The 21649-nt window shown below is 47.1% G+C and overlaps 1 protein-coding gene across 1 annotated transcript in view; it reads right to left on the bottom strand.

The window, feature by feature from the left end:
- The window catches only part of Etv6 (ETS variant transcription factor 6), a 241685-nt gene extending 222176 nt beyond the window's left edge, over nucleotides 1-19509 (bottom strand). The window contains 1 exon segment of the mRNA XM_034512647.2: nucleotides 19168-19509. Coding sequence (XP_034368538.2) covers nucleotides 19168-19200 — 33 coding nt within the window. The 5' untranslated portion in view covers nucleotides 19201-19509.
- Nucleotides 19510-21649: the final 2140 nt, after the last annotated feature.

Below are 21649 nucleotides of genomic sequence, written 5' to 3'. Positions count from 1 at the left end.
TGTGTGGTATAGGAACTAAAGCAAAGTCCAGGCAAGGGAGGCATGCTTGGAAACATCTTAAGAAGTGAGCACACTGTGTGTGTGTGTGTGTGTGTGTGTGTGTGTGTGTGTGTGCACGCGTGCAGTGTGTTTACCAGAAATAGCATACCTAGTTGGGCAATTGTGTAATGATATCTAATATAGAGGCATGCATTCGTGTGTGTGAGTAGTGTGTGGTATGGTATGTTTATGTGTGGTGTGTTTGTACGTATGTATGTGCTGTGTGTGTATGTGTGTGTGTGTTTGTGGTGCATTTGTGTGTATGGTATATTTGTGTGTGAATGGTGTGTGTTTGTGGTGTGCGTGTATGTCTGTGTCTGTGTGATGCGTGTGTATATACCAGAGGTATCACACCTGGTTAGGCAATTGTGCAATTATACCATAGGGGATGGGTTCCTTCCCGATCTCAGACTCTGCCCTGAAGCATGAGGCTTAAGTATCCTGCAACTTGCTGCAAAAGAAAGACAAACACACTAACTACCTTCTCAACACCAGCAAGGGAGCATAAAAGGAGGTAATCTGGCAAAGACCCTTGGCACAAGTAGTGTCTTTGGTAACTGGTGTCATGCAGAAGACTGCTGGTACTGAGGCTTTAAAAGGGAGAAAGAAGAAAGGCAATCAAGAGTCCCTTCACCACATCCTAAGTACAGAGTTAACACTTGCTAGGGTCAGGACACAGAAGGGTGGCCCCTCTGGGAGTGGCACAGGATACCTGATATTCTCTTTGTAGTCAGCAACGAATTACAAACAGGGTCCACCCAAGCCAAAGAAAGAAAAAGAAAGGGCTCCTACCAAACAAAAGTTACCTTTGTTCTCATATGCAGAATCTAAATATATAATATATGTGTGTATACATGTATATCATATCTATATCTATTACATACATATGAAAACAGAAAGGGGGCCATTTGGGACAGGAGGGGACCAACAAGAGCTGAGTGGAAATATTACAATAAAACTCGTTAACTTAAAAAAAAAAAAGTTTAAAAAAAAAAAAAAAAAGTCCTGAACTCTCTCCTCCATGGCAGATCAATTGTGGAGCAACTTCAAGAAAATTTGTATCAATTCCAGTCAGGGAGGTTCAAAAGTTTGTTGCTTGAACTAAGACTGGCAAATTGCCACAGAATTAAATCTCAAGATGAGGCTATGCCTTATTAGTGGGAACAAGTGCTAGGCCCCATGTGCTGCGCCCTGGGTCTCCCTGCTGCCTGACCACTGTGTTGGGTGAGCGTGGAAGTGGAGGAAACAGGCTTGGAAGTTCAGGCACTGAGCCAGGCTTTCAGCAGCGCCTGCCTTCGACAAGGACCTAGAGAATGCCATGCTGTCAAAGCACGAGACATTGTCCACGCGTCAGGAGCTACCCTCTACCTTGGCAGCTTTTGAAGTATGTACTTTCACATCTGCACATGGGTCTAGAATTCTCTTCTCTCAGAGTGGCCAAACGGCATGTTCTGCCACGTAACTGGGTGCACAAACCTCATCTGAATCCATGTGAGAGAGACAAGGCAATCCAGACTCCCTGAGCAGACCGACAGATAAAGAAAAGCAGTATGGGCACCTACTCACCTGCAGCCAAGGTGAGGTGAAGGGCAGCAGGGCCAGCAGGCAGCTGCAGTGTGAGTCTGGGAGAGAGTCCCTGGCAGGTGATCAGGAAAAACTGGCACGGTTTGAGCGGGAACTGTACAAGGCTCTGTGCTGGGGTCTGGTTGGGTTCAGGAAGTTGGTTCAGGAAGTTCTCCCACAGCTTAATGGTCTATTTCCCAGCTATCAGTCAATCAATGGCAACCAGAGAAAAAGAAAAGATGAGTCTTTCTGGGCTCATGTGGAAGGTTCAGGGTCTCTTGGAACTGCTTTCACTTGGTCAACTTTACTTGTATAAAATTCTACTAAGGAGACAAGTAACCGGAAGACACCAGAGAATCTCTTGTATGAGCCAACACTGTAGTGTTCCCCTTCACAGACAGAAATGTTGAGGCTACCTGCCCCACCAAGGAAACAAATATATTTTCCCGGTGCTGTGGAACCTGAGTCATTCTCACGGGTTGGTCTCTGAGGCACTGCCATGTAACTAAGAGAGTGGCGAAGACCCCCCACCCCTCGGTAGCAATGCCAACACTGAAGGAAACATGGGCTTTAGAGAAAGCTGAGAAGAGCCCACCCAGGGGCAAGGGCAGTGCCATAGTCTACTTCAAAAGGCAATCGCAAACTTCACAGAAGGTTCCAGGTCATCGGTGCTGACCAACTAGCGAGGGAACAAGCTGGAGGAACAGGTCTTCAAGTTCGCCTGGGAGAGCCTCTCAGGCAGCTACAGCTAGACTGCAGAGGATTATGAAAAAGAACCATTTGCTCTTTGTTCCAGACCCAGTCCACCTATGCCACAGCAGAGGATGATGGAATACCAGCCAATTCATCTACGGCATCCGGCTACATCTGGTGCAGGCAGCCTCCCGACTCCTGGGCTGCTTCTCAGGCCATGCTCCTCTACAAAAGGTGGGCTCCAAGAGACAAAGTACAAATGGACGTCTGTTGTGTATCCTGGGGCTGGATTGTGTTATGTTTGCCCTGCGGTCTTCCACAGGGCTTCACCAGGATCATTTCCACATTCTATCTACAAGGAGAATCTCCTCAGGACTTCAACAGAACAAAGACTTCATGTTTCACATCACAAAGCCCAGCATCCACTTAATAAAAACTAAGTAAATACTAGCTGCTTTCAGAAATCTAATTCAAAACCAGGGACATATAGCTTAGTTGCTGGAGTGCCTGCCTAGCATGCATAAAGCCCTGGGTTCAACCCCCAGCCCTCACGAACTGTGTGAGGTGACACCCACCTATAATCTCAGAACTTGGCATGTAGATAAAAGAGAATCGTTAAGTTCAAGGTCATCTTTAGTATATGGTTAGTTTGAGGCCAGCCTGGGTTACACAAGACCCTGTCTCCCCTCCACCTCCCCAAATGGTTTTTTGATTCAAGGTGCCTGCCTCCCATCTAGGCACCGTATTGGAAACAAATCCATTAGATTTGTCCATTAGATTCCAGCCCTGTCTGGGCTTTCAGCCCTGGAGAATAATAAGCCAGTCATCTATAACCAGATCATTGCCAATCACAAAAGGCAAGTTCAATGATCTGTGGGAATGCTGTGCCTGGCACCCACAGAGAAGGTTTTGAAAAATAGGCTTCGGATACCAAGAAGGCTGCCAGGGAGAGAGAGGATCAGGGGGAAGACTTCAGACATGAAAGTTCAGCATACGGTCTGGGACAAGAGCAGTAGCGTCTGAGTGGGCTGTATTGTTGGAAGGGGCAGTGGAACAGGGTATTAGAAAGTAGACTGTCGAGTGCCTGGCTTGACAAAACACGGAGCAGCAAGGAGTCAGTCCAGAGCCAGGAATGGATCCCAGCACTTGAGATAGCAGCAGAAAAATCAAGAGTTTGGGGCCAGCTTTGAATATAGAGTGAGTTTGAGGTCAAATGGAGTGGAGTCGGGGCTAGGGTAGGGCTACAAGACCTTCTCATTAAAAAAATAAATTGCTCCAGTCTAGACTGAAGGGGGACTGTGCTAGATAGTGTTATGTCAACTGACACAAACTAAAGTCACGTGAGAGAAGGGAACCTCAATTAAGAAAGTGCCTCAGTAAGATCAGACTTCAGGAAAGCCTGTAGGGCATCTTCTTCATTAGTCATTCATGGGAGAGGACCCAGCCCATTACAGATAGCATCCTCCATCCCTGAACTGGTGGTCTTGAGTTCTGTGTGAGAGAGAGCAGGCTGTGCAAGCCAGTAAGTGACACCCTTCCATGGCTGGTGCATCAACTCCTGCCTCCCTGTTCCTGCCTGGTTGAGTTCCGGTCCTGATCTCCATCCTTAATGAACAGTGATGTGGAAGTATAAACAGAATAAACCATGCCCTCCCCACGTTTACATGTTCATTGTGCTTCATCACCGCAATAGTGACCCTAACTAACTAAGACAGGGCCCAAGAGGGGAAACCAGGAGGAAAAAGAAAGCAAGATGATGCAGGACCAGAAGCACGCCAGCAACGGCGGAGCAGAGAAGAGCGACCTGAGGTATACCACATAGAACTAGATTGTCTTGATGACTGGAAAACACAGCACACCAGCCATCTTAAAGCTTTGGATCCAGAAACCCGACAGAGCAACAGTTCAGCAAGACGCGGTGGTGCACACCTGTAATATCTGCACTTAGTAGGTGGCAGAAACAGCAGTCTGAGGCTGGCCTGGGGCTACATACATAGCAAGTTCAGAGCCAGCCTGCACTAATGGAGACCCAGTCTCAAAACAACCACCACTACTACCCAGCAACAATGGCTAAGCCTATTCACAGGCCAAAGATGAGAAGCACCGTCACTCACTTTTGTGGCAGTGCTGACTTTACCCAGGAGAGATGTGACCTGGCAAGAACAGTGATTTCCTATCCTCTTCTCCCCCGTGACTTATATACCACATGATTTTCCCCAGCCCTCTCTTTATAACATGACTGGTTAGCAGATCCTCCTAACAAGAAACCTCTCCCAAGAAAAGCTTGCCATGTCCTCTGACACTCATCCTGTTCACCAGCACCTCCTGGCAGAGGCTGGCTTACGTGGGAGAGAAAAATAAATAAATAAAAACAGTAATAATAAGACACTGCCAGGGTAACAAGCTGATCCAGTCAGAGGATTAGAAGAGACACCTGTTTCCTAACACAGCAGCTGCCATCCTTGTACTAGAAGCCTCCTAGTAACAAGAAAGAACTCTGCCACTACAGAGCCAACGGCGGCAGCAGGCACCTGCGCAGACCTCCTCTCGACTGAACGTGAGGAAAGGTTCGAGTGCGAGCAGACACAGAACGGGCACCCTGCCTTGCTACTCTTGTGAATTCAAATGCTTGCTTGCTGACGGGGAGGCAATGTGCCTGCTCCCCGGGTATTCTACGGCGGATTCTTAAAGCAGTCATTATATACGAAGGTGTTATAAAGCATGCCGGAGCTTTTTGAAGTTGAGTTGGGTTCATTCCCTGTAGCTGACCAAACACCTGTTCGTTTAAGCCAGCTTCTTAAAAGGCAGGACAGGATTCAAACACTGTCCAGTTTAGAAGGCAAATACTAACTAACATAGAAGCAAAAAACATTTTAAAATTATCTTCTCGGGCTGTTCACCACTGAGCATGCACACACACACACACACACACACACACACACACACAATCTATCAACATACAAACACCACAGGCAAACTATTTCATAGCTGCAATACGTACACATTACCTTTTCAGACTAGACCAGGAGATGTTCTTAGAGACAGCTTGCTAACAGCCCCTCGGCTTGCTATTTAACAATCCGTTTATAGCCCATCACAAAGCCAACCCTCCAAGGAGATATATTTTACATCTATACGTAAGGTTTCTTTGCTACAACAAGGCTGGATTTTTGTGCAATCTTTTCCTCTCTATGCTAAAAAAAACAGACTACACTGTAATTTCTGTAACTTGTGATTCTATGAACATGCAATACATGTACATATATGCAAACCAAATCACAAGAATAGACTCTTGTGGGGAGGGGGAGCAGAATGATGCCCAAGAAATCACAAGCCATACCATATAGTCCTGATTAAAGCTAAACACTGTGTGTGAAGGCATTGTGTCAGCTGGCCTCAGAGCATGCTAATTCTAACCTCTAATGTTGGTTCTTCAGCTTCAGTCCTCCGTGGCTTTACCTGGAAACCTTTACCTGACCCAAAGATTCTGCTTTATAGATGTGGCGAGTAGAGAAATCTTCCAGGGTACTTTACGAGGCCATCAACGCTTACACGGGTGCAGACAAGGCAGAAGCCTAAAACTGCTCATTCCTCCAAAGCCTAGGATGTGTGCCCTGGGACAAACTAAGAGATGCACCTTCACACAAGGAGTAAAAGAGAAGCAAATGAAATGTCAGCAGCCCAGGCCTCAGTCACATGGGCTCATATTTGTTTCACTCTTACCCAGTGGGTATCGAGAACTTCTCCATCACCCTGTCAACACTTGGCATCCCCCCGAAAGGTTAAAGGGCTTCTCCTGGTTCACTTCTTTGTTGGTGTGTTAAAACATTCACCAAAACTAATCTTGGGGGGTGTGGCAAAGGGTTTGTTCCTGCTCACAGGTTCATCCTGAAGGGAACTCAAGGCAAGAACTCAAAACAGGAACCTGGAGTCAGCAACTGAAGCAGAAGCCATGGAGGAGAGCTGCTTAATGGCTTGCTCCCAGGTCTTGCTCAGTTCGCTCTCTTACATAACCCAGGACTACCTGCCTAGGGGTGGTACCACCCACAGTGACCCTGCCACAACCATTAAGCAACAAAATTCTCTATAGATGTGCCCACAGGCCAGTCTGGTGGAGATAATTCTTCAATCTACGTTCCCTCCTCCAAAACGACTCTAGTTTGTGTCAAGTTGACAAAAATAACCAGGGAGGAGGGGAGAGCCTACTAATATGAAATGCTAAGAAAAAAAAAATCACAGGCATCCTTTTGGGGACAAGAGCTATGGAATGAATTCTGACCATCTCACAATGCCTGGTAATCTGTGTATGTGTGCATTTGCCCAAATGGGGTTCTGCAAATCATCCTGAATAAACATCTAAGAAACGGACTGCGGCTGGTAAGACCTGTAAGGGTGCCTGCCATCAAGCCTGACCTCCTGAGGATCACCACATGTGGTCGCCGGGACCCACATGGTGGAAGGAAAAGAACCAAGTCCCCAAAACTGCCCTCTGACCTCCACACACGTGCCCCAGCATGTGTGCACACGGGATAAATAAATCAAAAATATAATTTAAAATACTTTCTGCAAAGGAAATAGGCTATGTGTGAACTCACGTTCACCTATGACCTAGATCTAAACCAATGAGAGGAGAGAGGGCTGTGTTCTCATCCGCCCACACCTCCTCCACGGTAAGCCTTTTAAGACCATAGCTGAAATGAAAACACAGAGAGACCATCTTTCCCTTAAATCAGACTGCTTAACACATTGGCTAACCACAAAAGTACACACAGGCATTCCCCTCAGAGAAACTCGGCCTGGCCATTTCAACAAGTCGAGCCACACAAGTCCTCAGAAGAGCTGGTGAATGTGTGCAGTGACCTGCTCTACTGAGTTCTCCTCTCTGAGGCCTCTGCTAAAACAAGACCCTTGCCTAGACTGAAAGGCTCTTTGCTTTGCCTCCTTGTATTTTTAAGGAGATTCTCTCCCCTTCTCAGGCCTTGTCTCACACAACTGTATTGTACCCCCAAACGTGTGTGCTATCGCTGATGCTAGTGCACCTTTGACTGATACTCATCTGAAAAAGCATCTCACTACAGAGGCCTTGTTGGCCTGGAATTTATGATGTAGGTACTGGCTTTGAACTCCTCGAGATCCACCTGCCTCTGCCTCCCAAATCCTGGGATTACAGGTGTGTTCCAATACGTCCTCTATGCTTTTTTTCTAAGGGTAGGTCAACTGTGATGATTAATCTTCACCATTGACTGGACTTAGAGTCACCTGGGTGACACACCTTTCTGGGGGTATACATATGAGGGTGTTTTGTGGGTGACACCATCTCAATGGCTGGGGTCTCAGATTGAACACAAAGAGAAGGCAGAGAAAGCTGATCACCAGGATTCATCTCTCTGCTTCCTGACTCAGACAGTGACAATAACGCCGCATTGCATCCTTGCCCTGCCGTCATGGACTGACCCCTCAACGTGAGCCAGAATAAAGCCTTTCTTCCTTACTTTGTTTCTTGTCAGGCCTCTGTCACAGCACTGAGAAAATAAGTGACAGGGTAAGCTTAGGAAAGTTGACTTACCAGGAAAGGTGAGTGTGTGGGAAAGGACTGTTAGCATGTGTCCTACTGGAGATACACACCACACCTTTGCCCGTGTCCCTTCCCTGCCAGTCTGGATGAGAGCTGGAGACACTGTGAGGGAGGACTGAAAAAGCTTAAAGGCTGCTGCTCCTCACCACCCACGGAGACTCCTGCTGAAGCCCTTGGAGTTACAGAGCTGTCGGACCTACCAGCCAACTTCTGCCTACAGACAGACACACTCTCAACCTTCTCGTGAACAGTCCTGACCAACCACCGAGCACGAGGAATCAAAAAAGCAGAATGTAAAGTTCAGAAAGGCAACACCATTCTTGGAGAGAACACCTGACCTTTCCCATCGATTCAGAATCTACTCACCCTGAAGGATGACAGTCGGTAGACTCCAGAAAGGACTGGATGCCATAAAGGCAAGTGGAGCTGGCCATTCTCAGAGATCTGAGGTGGACTCAGCCAAGTCTGGTCATTCAGGTCTTAAAAGTTGGAGAGAAGGGGACAGTTACCCAGGGAATTTGTCTAACTTAGTGAGATTTAACCCCCAAATGACAGAGTCTCATTAAATAGACACTGGCCTGAAGCTCAGAGATCCACCTGACTCTGCTTCCTAAATCCTGGGATTAAAGGCGTGTTCCACCACACTCTCTTTGCTGAATGGAACCAAGAGACAGAGAAAAATGTGTCCTGTGACCCTTGACCTGATGTCCTCTCCTCACTGGCCATTACATCAATGGGTAATTATAACCCATTAAGGCAGGAAAGCCTCAGATCTCAGGAGCTTGTCAAAGTGCCAACCAAGCAATTCAGGACAGATCATTTCTAAATGCCCGAGACCTCATCAAAAGGAGGCAGCAGCTACAAAACACACCAGAAGTCCATCCCTTCCTGAGCTTCCTTGTTTCCAAAACCAGCAGAATGGCCCCAAGGCAGAAACACATGATGAGGCCCAAAGAAAACTCACTTCCGTCCCTAGGGTGCCTGTGATCACAAATCAAGGTGTGAAAACCCAACAGCGGAACCTACAGTGCACCAACACCTACCCTAGTGTCTGACTTGTTGGTCTGGGGAAGACAAAAGCTACAATAAGTAGCATGTAGAGATAGCTGTCTCGTTCCCTTGTCTGAGATTCTTAACAAGGTCAAGGACAGAGTCTAGCAAGCCCATCCTCCCCTTTAGGAAGCTTCCACCCTATTTCACCTTGTCCTACCCTTAGGCGATCTTTCCATGTATGAACCATCAATACCATGCTTGAGACAATGATAAGGATGAAGTTGATGATTTTGTTTTTGTTTTTTTTTTTGGGGGGGGGTGGGGGAAGGGGGTACTAGAGATCAAATCCAGGAAGACACACACACATGCACACTCAGCAAATACTGTGCCTAATTTATCACTGGGGACCCAAGACCTACCTTCAGGCCATAACTGCACTGAGGTAAGCTGCCCTGCACCCTTGTCTTTTCTTATCACAGTGTCAGACCACATCTAGACTTACACTTTCACTAGGGAGCAAGGCAGACTTCTTTAGGGGAACCTAGTAACTTTAGAGACAAACAAGATGTTCTCTGAGGTTTGGTTGGTGTTTGTTGTTGTTGTTGTTTGTTTTTTTTATTATTACAACACTGATTTTTATCAGCAGCTCATCTCTTCCAGGAAATACTCCAGAGTCAGCTTCCTCACATGCAGGAGACACGCATGAAGCAGGGATCACTGACTTAGCTATACAGATAATTCTTATGAGCAACATGCAGTCTGCTAGAGCCCACAGCAGACAGTAGGTACAGAGCAGCTGACAAGAAAAAATCAAGTTCTACTGGTAGCTCCTGGGAGGACTGGGAAGGGACAGCTAACCCTGTTTCTTCACAGTCTGACAGTTTGTTCATTCTTTCCTAGGGCGGGAAATGAATTCCTCAAAAAAAAAAGGTGTATTCTTCACTGGATTAGCCACTGGTGAGCTGCCTGTGGCTCCTGTAAGCAGCCCTAAGGAAACTCACTTGGTTGGGGATCGGAGGGTGAATAATGAAGGCAAAAAAAAAAGGGGGGGGACGAGACAGATAACGATAACGTTGCAGAAGCTAAGGAGAAATACACTACGTACATGTATGGAAATATCATAATGAAACTCACTGTGTATAATTAATGTGAGCTAATACAAACAAGGAATCAATAAATAACATCTATACAATCTTTTGTGTTAAGGGTCATCTTTGCCTGGGTAGAGCTTGCACAAGGCCACCACTGTGAAAAGGGGGAACAAGTCATTTTTCTAGTCTGTATTTCCTCTTCCCATGTAACGCGTATATGACAAGGAGTATTCAGGATGGTATTTTAAGGCCACAGCAAATAACCACTATTAAAAGGAGGACTTCACTCCCTTAATAGCTAAAAAAGCACAAAATCCCCCTCATGTTACCTCAAGGTAACAAATTCGCCTTTTTTCAGACTCCTCTATATAATTAAGATTCCACTGAGGGCCATCTACTCCCAACTCATGAAGCTGGAACGCCACCACCCCACAACACAGTGTCTGCTCTGTGGTCAGACAGACATGGAATTGCCCAGGAAACAAAAGCCGACTAAAAGAACCCATGTCTTTCAATTCTCGCCCCAGTCTCCAATAACAAGCAACTGTACGAACAGGCAGATCCACAAACCCGTTCCAATCCCCGAGCATCGAAATAACTCCAGTCAAGACACCCCACAAGACCTGCCTGCAGAGGGGTTTGTTTTTCCCCATTTTTCTCCACCTCTGGAAACTTACTCAGAACTGCACCGGCTATTTCCCTCAAAACTCTGCTGGAAGATACAAAAGGCATTTGGTACTGCCACATAATTGCAGTCGGCTCATCTTTTCTGCTGTCAAGTCTAGTGTGCTCAATTAAAAAAAAAAAAAAAAAAGCTTTTCTGAGCAATGACTGAGTGTCACCAGTGCAGTGGGCTGGTGGCAAGAGCACCACGCTGGGAGTCAACCAACGAGCGAGCAGCCTGGATCTTGGTTCAGCCAGCACTACCAATCACACTGTGTCCCGATCATCTCTGGAGCCTGGACTCTCAACTATGAAAATGTGGGTATTGAAACTAAAAGCCCCTTCTAGATTGACACATTGTGGGAGATATAAGCCTTACTTTCGCCAGCCAACAAGTGTAAGGAACATGCAGTTACATTACCACCAGTCAGATGACTTAATAAGATCATGATCAAGTAACTTGAACAAGTTCAGGTCAGAACCAGGTTCCACAGGTCTGTGGGCTACAATGTCCACGCTCCTCCTTGGGGGGCAATCTACAGTAAACAGAGCCCTTTTTCCAACAACTGGCAATACCCTTAAGAAAAGAGAACAACACAAGGAAGAACCAAGGGGGGAAAAAAACAGAATAAAATTCAAAGCTAAAGCTAAATGCAGAGGCAAATGGAAGGATTCCATGTCATCTCCCTGAACACATTTGCTGACAGAACTCACACCAGCCCAGCAGGGCAATGTGTCCTTTTTGGGTCATTCAGGAAATGAGGTCGTTTCCCTATGTCTGACTCCCACATACAAAGAGAAAATCCCCCGACAGAGGACATAAATCCTCGGGAGCCTGCTCTTTCACATCTTCCTTTGGGAGGGTCCTCATAAATCATCCGTCCAGATACAGGAAGCTTGGCCTTTTAAAAATCAACATTGTTTTTATGCCAACCTTTTTCCCTTGGATATCTTTCAAAAATATATTTCATCCTCTCTTCACTTCTTAAATCAAGTGACTTAACTTGGAAGTCAGAGCCAGTGCTATCACCTGCCGATCTGTGGTGCCACACAGGCGGGGGGTGGGGGAGGGGGGTGGGTGGGGGTTATGACTTATAATGGGGACACAACGCTGTCTGAATTCTTGTTTGATTTTTTTTTTTTTTATGGCTTCTACAAGTACCTAAAACAGAACACAACACATGATTCTGACTGTGGCTTGGCTACAGTTTAGCAATGGGATCTGGCCAAGCTGTGAGCCTCAGTTTCTTTGCCACCTCCTGAGACTTCTGGGTCATTCGTCCTTATGTCCTTGAATCACCTGCACTGTGTCACCTCACACTGTCTCTGCACCCTTCTCTGGTGCTCCAGCAGGACTCTGTGGTTCTGCTAAGTCTCAACAGAGGAACATATGCTTTTTCCTCCTTGATTTATTAAAGCTGTTTGGACACAAAACTTCGAATACAGTGATACCCAGAGGGTGGGACTGCCCCCTCTCAAAGGAGAAGAGGAGGGGAAAATGGGAGGAGAATCTGTGTGAGGAGGTGCTGGGAAGAGGGGGGCTGATATTGATATGTAAAGTGAATAAATAGATTTTTTTTAAAATGAAAAGAAATGAATACAGAAATAGCTCAAAAGGAGAGATCTTGCTTAGCATATACAAGATCCTGTGTTTGATAGCCAATGCCAGGTTTCTGGGCAGAAAGGGTTATCTAAGAAACAAACAGACAAAACGAAACACCCCAGAAATTAATGAAGTCGGATGGCCACATGTCTCTCTTTGTTCAAGTAAACTGGAAGGAACAAGGCCAGAATGGGTGGGCTCATACAAGAGAAAAGAAGAAAAACATATTATTCCTTGGGTAGTGATGGAAAAATCATGGAATATCTGCACATATTTCAAATAAATTCCCAGCATTCACGATGTTCATGATTTACTGAAGGAACACTTTATGGGGGAGGGGGAGACATTCATGGATTGGGCCAAAAGCTTTTAAAAATAATAAGGTCATACAGAAGAAAAGGTGGAGTATTGCCAGTAAAGGGGTGCCTGGCCCTGAGACTGGGCAGGGTGAAGACGTAACCTCAGATATCCAACCACTTAATGATGCAACTATCAGGCACAGTGGAGAAACTAAGGAAAGGGAAGGGTGGGGGGAAAAGGTTTCTGAGTAAAAAGCATGGGGGGGGTGTCAAAATGGAGCCATTGAGGATAACACACCACTAGAGGGTGGCAGGGGCTGTGTTTGTGAAAAACAAAACAAACAAAAAGAACAAAACAAACAATAAAATCACAAAACAGATCACCTGGACATTCATCCAGAGTTTACTGTCCCTGGCTAGGATCAAGAACCTGGCTAGCACTGGGCGGTGGTGGCGCACGCCTTTAATCCCAGCACTTGGGAGGCAGAGGCAGGCGGATTTCTGAGTTCGAGGCCAGCCTGGTCTACAGAGTGAGTTCCAGGGCAGCCAGGGCTACACAGAGAAACCCTGTCTCGAAAAACCAAAAAAAAAAAAAAAAAAAAAAAAGAACTAGCCCTCTTAGGGAGGAGCAACCCGCCTGCCTTCAACAGGAACAAGCAGATGGAACACATGACCTCCGCTGGCTCCATCTCTGCCTCTTGCCTTGCCTTTCCTTCGCTATGGTGATGAACCATTGACCCATCCCTCTGAGTTTCCTAATTTGCTTCCTGAAGACGGTCAGAGCTCACAGTAGACACTGGGAACTGCAGACCCATGGTCTGATGTCTCAGCCTTGTACTGCCACTAGGCATACAAGCCTAGAGATCTGAGGCAGACAGACCATCACTTAACCTCTCCGGCTTCAGTTTCTAGGTTTGTTTAAAAAAAAAAAAAAAAAAAAAAAAAAAAGGAGGAAAACTGCCTCCAGGATAGACTGAAGAGGGAATGAGGTCATTAAGCTTAACACATCAGGACAACTCTCATTAGTATGCAACCAGCGATGGCGGGCGGTGATGGTGAAGGAGGCCTCCAGGCAAAGAGGAGGAAGAAGGAACTGGAGAAATTCCTACGGAGCTGTATACCTGAGCTCGCTGTCTTAGGAGAGACGACCACTAAAACAGCAATGAAGCACTTCTAATTACAGGGAATTTATAAAGTTCTCAAAATTTTTGCAAAGGTTCTGAGGTTTTCCTAAGCACGGGCCATAGGACTCCATGCAGTTAGCTCAGTCAACACAGGGTGGCCCTACTTAACACAGTAAGGCCTTCTTTCCGTATGCTAAAAGGACTGCAAATCCCTGGGAGGAGACCAGGCTATACTGCCTATTTTCACTGTCAAAGATGAAAGGGTTAGCCAGACAACTAACAGGGCAAATGATACATTTGTTGTAATATTTCAACACCAAAGGACCAGTTTCGAGCACATGGTTGTACTCATTCCTATACCATGGATGGTATGGAACACAAGTTACTCTTGCCTATTCATGGGGGCTCATTCTGAGATGTCCCAATAAATGCTATTTTATTAGTCTGGTTCCTGAATGTACAGAAAAAAATCAATAAAATGTGTTTGCCTTATTTAATAGGCTATAATTCTAACTTCTCCCCTAATTTAGTCTAGCCTTTCTGTCCCCCAAATAGTAGGTTTGACAACAAACAATCCTCAAGCTGGGCTCCCATTGGCGTGGGAACACTGAAGAAAATCACACTCTATTTCAATAAACACCCAGATATTGCATCCTCAGGTCTATCGGAACATTACAGCAATGCTGGACTCTGCCTGAGACCAAGTCATGGTGTCTTTCTAAAGTGGTATTCCCAGAAAAAAAGTATGTCCCACCTTATGCCCAGCAGGCTAAGGGTCTTCCTGTGGTATAGACTCGCCCAGCTGGGGGAACCACACCAAAGGCCAAGCTTTGAAATCCAGTAATAAAATGAAAATAGATTGACAAATAACACCCAGCCGCCCCTGCCCTTCTCAGTGTGTTTGAGAACAGGTCTTAGTTCTGTGTTGGCTGCTCACAGCTAAGGTATCTCCCCACCACCACCCCTTTACCTATCCTTCCCACTCACATTCTAGAATCAGCTTTCAGTAGTCTTAAAGAGAGTGCTTACTACACATAAGTGATGGTCTGCCTGACTCTGGGTGAAGCAGCCTGTGGCTCACCCATGGATTTATCAAGAGGTGACAGTGACCTGATAGTAGGTAACAGTGCATTCAGCCAACAGTGGAACTGCCAGGCTCTCACACTCCACCAATACCAGGTATCTCTGCAAAGTGTGGTGCAAATGCCAGATCCAGCAGGCCCTTCTTCCTCATCCCTCCCTCCTACCACTTCCTCCCCTCACACCTGACTAGACCCTTGCAGCCCACTGTTCCCACACACCTCATCTTCCATAGCACATAGCTCTGTGCCCTCGGACCAGCTGGCTTGTGATTAAAATGGACCACACTAGGAAGTGCCAGAGAGCACAGCCTATTGTATCAGATTTCCCTGGCCTTTTATAGACACACCATGAACCTTGAGAATGTGATGTAGTGGCCTGAGACCCTGTGGGCCTGTGTTCTAACCTGGTTCAGTCATCCATGGGCTAAAGCAACCGCTTAACTCTCAGAAGCCAACTCTTTAAACATGGAGGAATGTGGGTCAGGATCTGGCTAAGATCTCTCAATTCTGACTTAATTCTGAACATCTAACAAGTTCCCAGATGCTACTGTCAAGAGAAATGGAGAACCCTACAAGCTGAGTCTTTATAGGATCCCACAGCCTTTTTGTTCGCTTACTAAATTCCTCTATTTTTATTTTTGGGTTTTTAAGACAAGGTCTCATGTAGTCCAGGCTGGCCTCTAGCTTACTATGTAGCCAAGAATGACCCTGAACTCCTGATCCTCCTTCTCAATGTGAAGGGGATTACAGGTTCACACCACTCTCATCTCAATTCCTTTCTTTTGCTTGGACACAGAAGCAGTTTCTGAGATTATCGAAATCATCATATTATTAGTAATATACATCAAAATCCTTTTAATTACTGGACAGACACCAGGCAGAGTTCTGGAGCTTTTAGAGATAGTAGAGAAACCTTATTAAATGAGGTGATGCATGGGCAGAGAGGAGAGGGCACTCACCTCCTCTGTACCTCACGGGTAGGGGAGTCAGCAAACATGACAGAAATTTTTCTGCGCCAGCTGCCAGGTGAGAAACTATGGCACCAAGATCAGCCTCACTAACCTGAAGAAATATGAGACATCTAGACAGCCTTCAGAAAACATTTTTTTAAATAAGAATTCATCCTATTATAAATGTGAACTGATAAGGAAAACAGGAAAAGAAGGGCCAGGGGCATCGAACCACTAGCTTTTGTGTGCCGGATCACATCAGCCAGGAGAAGCTCTCTCTGTCTGTGCCAAGCCTTGCAAAAGGCCTGTGTCCGCTGGGCCACAACCACTTTCCGCTCTAACTTGGCTGACTCTAAAACTGCACAGGTTACTTGAAGGTGAAGGCTGATGGTGGAAAAACCAACCTATTTGCCTTTGTCCTGTGACAAGACCGATCTTCTGGGGAAAACACAAAACAAAACAAAAAATACCTGACTTCTTATAGAGAGATGGTCAACCAACCCCAACCGGTGAGGAACAGGGCAGAATGTCACAATACTCACACAGAGGCTATTACAGAAAACTAACAAGGCTCCATGCCACTCTGGATGACCCCAGCCTAGCAGGGGAAGCTTCTCTTCTACTGTAAAAAAGTATCACACAAGGCTCTTCCCTGCATTTCTGCCACCTTACACTCAAACGGTCTCTACATGGGTGTCACTGATAGACCAACTCAGAAACTTTCACCTTGGAAACTCCACCCTGGTCTGACTCTGGTCTTTCCTAGCAGAACAGACAAGGGCTCAAAAGTAAACAAACTACTTCCCCCCTGTGGCTGCCTCTGGCCAGGCTCCTGTGGCTGCCTCTGGTCAGGCTCCTGTGGCCTCCATCTCACCAGCTGCTGAGGAATTTACTGCCGCTGACCAGCTGTTTGTGCTGCTGGAGAACAGACAGGGAAGGTCTCAGGAGGAGCGGGAGAAATCTCTCCTCAAAGGCAGCACAAGAGAGCGCCAGCTCTGCTCCTTCAAAGACTCACTTGCATTCTCCACTCCAAGGAAAAGTTTATCCTCTACTGGACTCAAGTAAAGTCCCTAGAAGCAAGCAACTTGTTTGGGACTTGCTAGTAAACATTTTTTTTTCCTCACCCCATCATGATGCCACATCCCAAGGACTAAATGAAGTGCATATCACTGAGACATTTTCAGATGACCTGAACTAATCCTGGTCCCTGATCTCCCTGATCTCCCTGGTTTATTATGGAACAGGATAAACTCAAGAAACTCCACGGAGAGAATCTTCATACACACAGGCACCTAAAAACACCCACAGCCTAGGCAAACATTCACAGACTGGCTCCACCGATAACAATCCAAAACAACAACAGAAAGTTACTCAAATAGGTGGTAAAGAATAAACACATGTGGAAGACACATTGCACGCTGATAAAATAAAAAAATAAAGGAGATACTCAGAAAGCAGGGAAGGGCTGGGTTACAGTAAAGAACAGAGGTCAGCTAGCCCATATAATACACGGTTCTGAGTCCCATCCCCAGGACCAAAGTTAAAAAAAAAAAAGAAAGAAAGAAAAAGAAAAAAAAAAAACATAACCTAAGACAACAAGGGAAAAAATGATGTTGCAGATTGCACACCCACTTCCGTACCACACTTGAGGATGTGTTCTGAAGGGGTTTGGCTTCTTAACATGAGTTAACCCTTCTTTCCATTAGGATGCAGTGAAACAAGCAGTTGAAGAGAGACACTCCTGCTTCCAGCATCAACTGTGAGCCCATCAGAACAGCAGGAAAGCAGTCAGTTTAGAAGAGGTAGGAAAAGTCACAGGATAGACCACATTGTGCTGTTTGCAGGCCGAAGCTCTTGTGCTACTGTTGGTCCAGATTTTTCTGCTGCCACTGAGCCAAACACAATTTACTGATCTAATACCCTACTATTTAGTTACCTCTGTTTTTGTTATGAAGTGTGAAGTAAATTAGATTATCTATACGACAAGATTTTTTTTCCCCTGAACTCAGACGAAGAATCTAATTTATATTGCAAAGGAAAAAGTATCGCGGCATCCTAAATTCTTCCGTGAAGCACGCACCACTCCAAAGCCTACCCCTGATACAAACACAAAAGACCAAAAAGTTCCTCTGGGCTCTTCTGTGAGGCACAAAACAAAGACACCAATGCACCTTCATGTCCCCATCAGCCTGACTTCAAACCCATGACCATCATTCCTGATAAGAAACGCTAAGGTGTGATTCTAATTATGAAAAACTAGTAAGCCAGTGACAAAATACCTTTCCCTCCCAAAGATCCTAGACGAAAAGCTGTTACCTCCCCAGAGAAGAAAACAGGCTAGCTGCCCATTGTTTCTGCAACACCCGTGCAAGGGGCACATATTAAACAGGCCAAACCATTTGAAAACTTGGGAAACTTCAGCCTTGCACAGAGAGGAACGCTTGCCTCCTGGTGACTGGCAGAACCTTGAAATAAATGCAGCATGGGAAAAATAACTGGGGAAGACAGACAAATCATCCTGCCTCCCAATGGTGGCAAACTTCACAACAACTTTTTAAAAGCAACAAACTACAGCACCGCAGCCTATGTAGACAGACTGTGTATATACATGCACACGCGACTACCTGGAAGGCAACCGCTGTTTGCAAATATCTCTCCTGATCTTAGAACGAACAGGCCAGGGAGCTCTGAGATTGCAGCTTTTCAACACCAGCTTGGACTGTCAGAGAAGGTCATTTTGCCTAGCCACTTCTTTTTCCAACCCTGCATCACGGAGTTTTCTACTTCCAGATTGCTCAATTTTCATATGCACTTAGTGTAAAACAACTATTCAGCAACTTTATTCACCTTGGTTTAATTTTTTTTTTTTTCATTGTGCAATGGCCAGGAAAAGCTGACACCAAGACTGTCTTAGAACTTGCAATCACAATCAGAAGAGAAGAGAGGGTAAAATTCTTGTGTGATAGAACGGGGAGGGGGGAGGGGGAAGGGAGAGAGGGAGAGAAAGAGGGAGGGAGGGAGAGAGAGAGAGAGAGAGAGAGAGAGAGAGAGAGAGAGAGCGCCCAACCTAGTGGAGCCCCTAGAACTTTTTCCCCAGAGAGACCACCCCCTCGGGAACAAAAGTTACAATTCAGTCTCAGGCGTAGGAATAAGGAGAAGGGGTTTTTCTTCTTCCTTTCTTATTTTTAAGCGCACTAATTACGGAGGTGCTCTACAGATCTGAAGACAACCCGGGTTCCTCCTACCAATTGAGAGCGGCATTACATTGTCAAAAAGAAAGGGATTAGGGTGGGGGGCCAGGAGCCCCGGAGGAGCTCGGCGGGAGAGGGGTGTAGCAAGGTTACACTAAAGGGTACGGCCGCGGCTGCGAGCTGCATCTCGTTTCCCTCGCGCCCCAAATAATTCCCCACCAGCCTAGCAACTGCACCAGCAGCTCCGGGGCAAGGGGGTTCCGATCGCCCAGGGGGGAAAGAAGGGGAATCCGATCGTTACCTTAATGCTACACTGAGCAGGAGTCTCAGACATGTCTCACAGCGAAAGGGATCAGGAAGTTCTCAGTTTTTTTCCACTTTCCTTTCCTCTCCCCAACCCAGAAACGCTCGGCGGGGCAGCGGGACGCGGTCATTTAAGAAGTTTCTTGCAGCATCGCCGGCGGCGGCCGCCCGAGGGGGAGGGGGGGCTCTTCGGAACGCGCGGATCGGGCGCGAGGTGCGGGGGCGTGGGAGCCGGCGAGCTCGGCGTGGGGTGTGCGGGTCGCGGCGCGGCGACCCGGGCGCAGCCGGCCGGCCTCGCGTGTCTCCTCCCACTCGCGGCCGGCGCGCCCGCCCCCGCCCGCCCTCCCGCGGCGCTCTCTCTCTGTCTTTCTTCCTCCCTCCTTCTCTCCCTCCCTCCCTCCCTCCCTCTCTCTCTCTCTCTCTCTCGAATGTTTTCCTTCCTGGAAGAGAGAAACTGAAAGGCAGAACTGAGAAAGCTCTCTGCTCATTGATCTTGAGAGTTTCAGGGCAGAAACTGACGTGAATTCCCAGCACCCGGCTCTGCCTCTTAAAGGAGCCACCAGGAAATAAAAGCTCGGGTTACCGCGGGCCGCGGAGAAATCAAAAGGCGTGCGGGGGAGGGGCGCGGGATGCCCACGGGGCCGCCCCGAGGCGGAGGACGCCTTTGGGGAACCTTACAGCGTGGCCCCAGGACCAGCAAGCCTGGTTCATCTCTCTCCCGCCTCCCTTGGGCTGCGCCTCCGGAGGACTTGGGCCACGCACAGTAGGGGATTTTCTGTGCGCTCCCCGAGGCGCTGATGCAGCCCAGGGACCGCGGTCTAGGAAGGGGCTTTCCGGGAAGGACTGCGGCGCCGCAGGAGGAAGCGAGACAATGGCCTTTGTTCTGCGCGGCGACCGCGGCCGCTTTAAGAGAATCCACCAGGAAATGGGAGCTCGGGTTACAAGCTGCGCACGGGGAAGTGCAGGGCGCGACGCCGGAGACAAAGCCGCGCGGCCGCGCTCCGGCCCAGGGACGCGGCGAGCGGGGGCTCCCCGCGACGGGGGCGCCCCACGGCCTGACCTCCCGCCTTCCCCGATTCGAAATCCCCCGGCCATTTAAAGCCACAGCGGCCGCTACCAACCGACGTAGGTGACTGGACTACAAAGTTGACAGGGCGCGTTCCAGCAGATCTTAGCCCTCCCCTGGGCCGCTGCTCGGGCTCAGTCATTGGCGGAGGGGACAGCCCGGGGTCCTGCAGAGGAGGGGCTGCCAGATTCCTGGGGCTGAGGCGCTAGCCTTGAGCCCCAGCGTTCCGATCACTCTATTTTTATTGCTATTTATAATCCCTTAAAATGCCCACCGCAGAAGATGGTGTTTAAATTCTAACCCGCTAGTATATACAGGGTTTAGTGTGTGGATATATAACGAAGAGCTTAATGCACTTCCATTTTGTCTTTTGACGGTAAAATAAACATAAATGATTGTGTGTATAAATGCGTTATATTCATGTTCCCTGATGAGGATTTTCCAGATTCACCTCTGTGTTTCCACTAGTTTCTTAGGGAGGAGGCGCGGGGAGAAGTATTATTTTGAAGTAAAATCTCCTACTGTAACCCTAACTGGCCTGGAACTCTCTCAGGCTGGCCTGGAACTATTAAACCTGTCTGCCTCTGATTTTTTTTTTTCCTGCACACTGTCAGCGTCATAAAAACGTGCTCAGACTTCCACAAACAGAACTAATGTTTATACACTCATCAGAACACGCTAAAGGAAATTTGCTAAGAGTCGAGTGGGAAAGCACCCGGTTTTTGGTGGGAACCTCCAGGTACCATAACCAGTTTTATCATTTAGTAGTCATGTTCACCAAAAGAACTTAGTCTTCTGTACACCTGCTCCCAACCTGGCTACATTTACCCATTCTTATCCCCCTCAAGTACTCACCTTCGCTCCCGCGTGTTTGTAGCGTTTTTTGTTGTTGCTTCTTATTAGGAATTTTCGTTGGGTTTGGGTAGTTTTGTTCGCTTTGAGACAGAGTCTCACAATGTAGATGAGACTAGCCTTGAAGACCCATCTGCCTCCCAGTGCTGGCGTTAAAGGCGTGTACCGCCACGCCCAGCCAGTCGGTTTTTAGATTTTTCTTGAGTTTGTAGTCCCGGTTGACCTTGACTTGAAGCAGAGTATTAATCCGAACCTTGAACCTTGATTCTGCTTCCACTTTGCAAGTATTGGAATGACAAGCCTGGGTCACTATGCACTTGCCCTGTTTAGGGGGAGGGAGTGCTTAAACATCCATTTGTTAGTTTGTTTACAGCCCTGGAAGTTGAACCTAGGCCTCCTCTGTTCCAGTCTAGTGCTCTCCCACTGAGTTCCAGTCCCAGCTAAACACTTTTAGGTTTCCTTCGATTCTCTCAACTGATGTTTGCAGACACTGGATCTAATTGGCTTTTGCTGCGTTAAGTCTTAGGGCACCCTTACATCTTACATCACTCATCTAACTGGA

The sequence above is a fragment of the Arvicanthis niloticus genome, chromosome 9, assembly GCF_011762505.2.
Source record: "Arvicanthis niloticus isolate mArvNil1 chromosome 9, mArvNil1.pat.X, whole genome shotgun sequence".
NCBI classification, from domain to species: domain Eukaryota; kingdom Metazoa; phylum Chordata; class Mammalia; order Rodentia; family Muridae; genus Arvicanthis; species Arvicanthis niloticus.
Note: the sequence above shows the minus strand (reverse complement) of the source record. Positions and strands in the feature narration are given on the sequence as shown.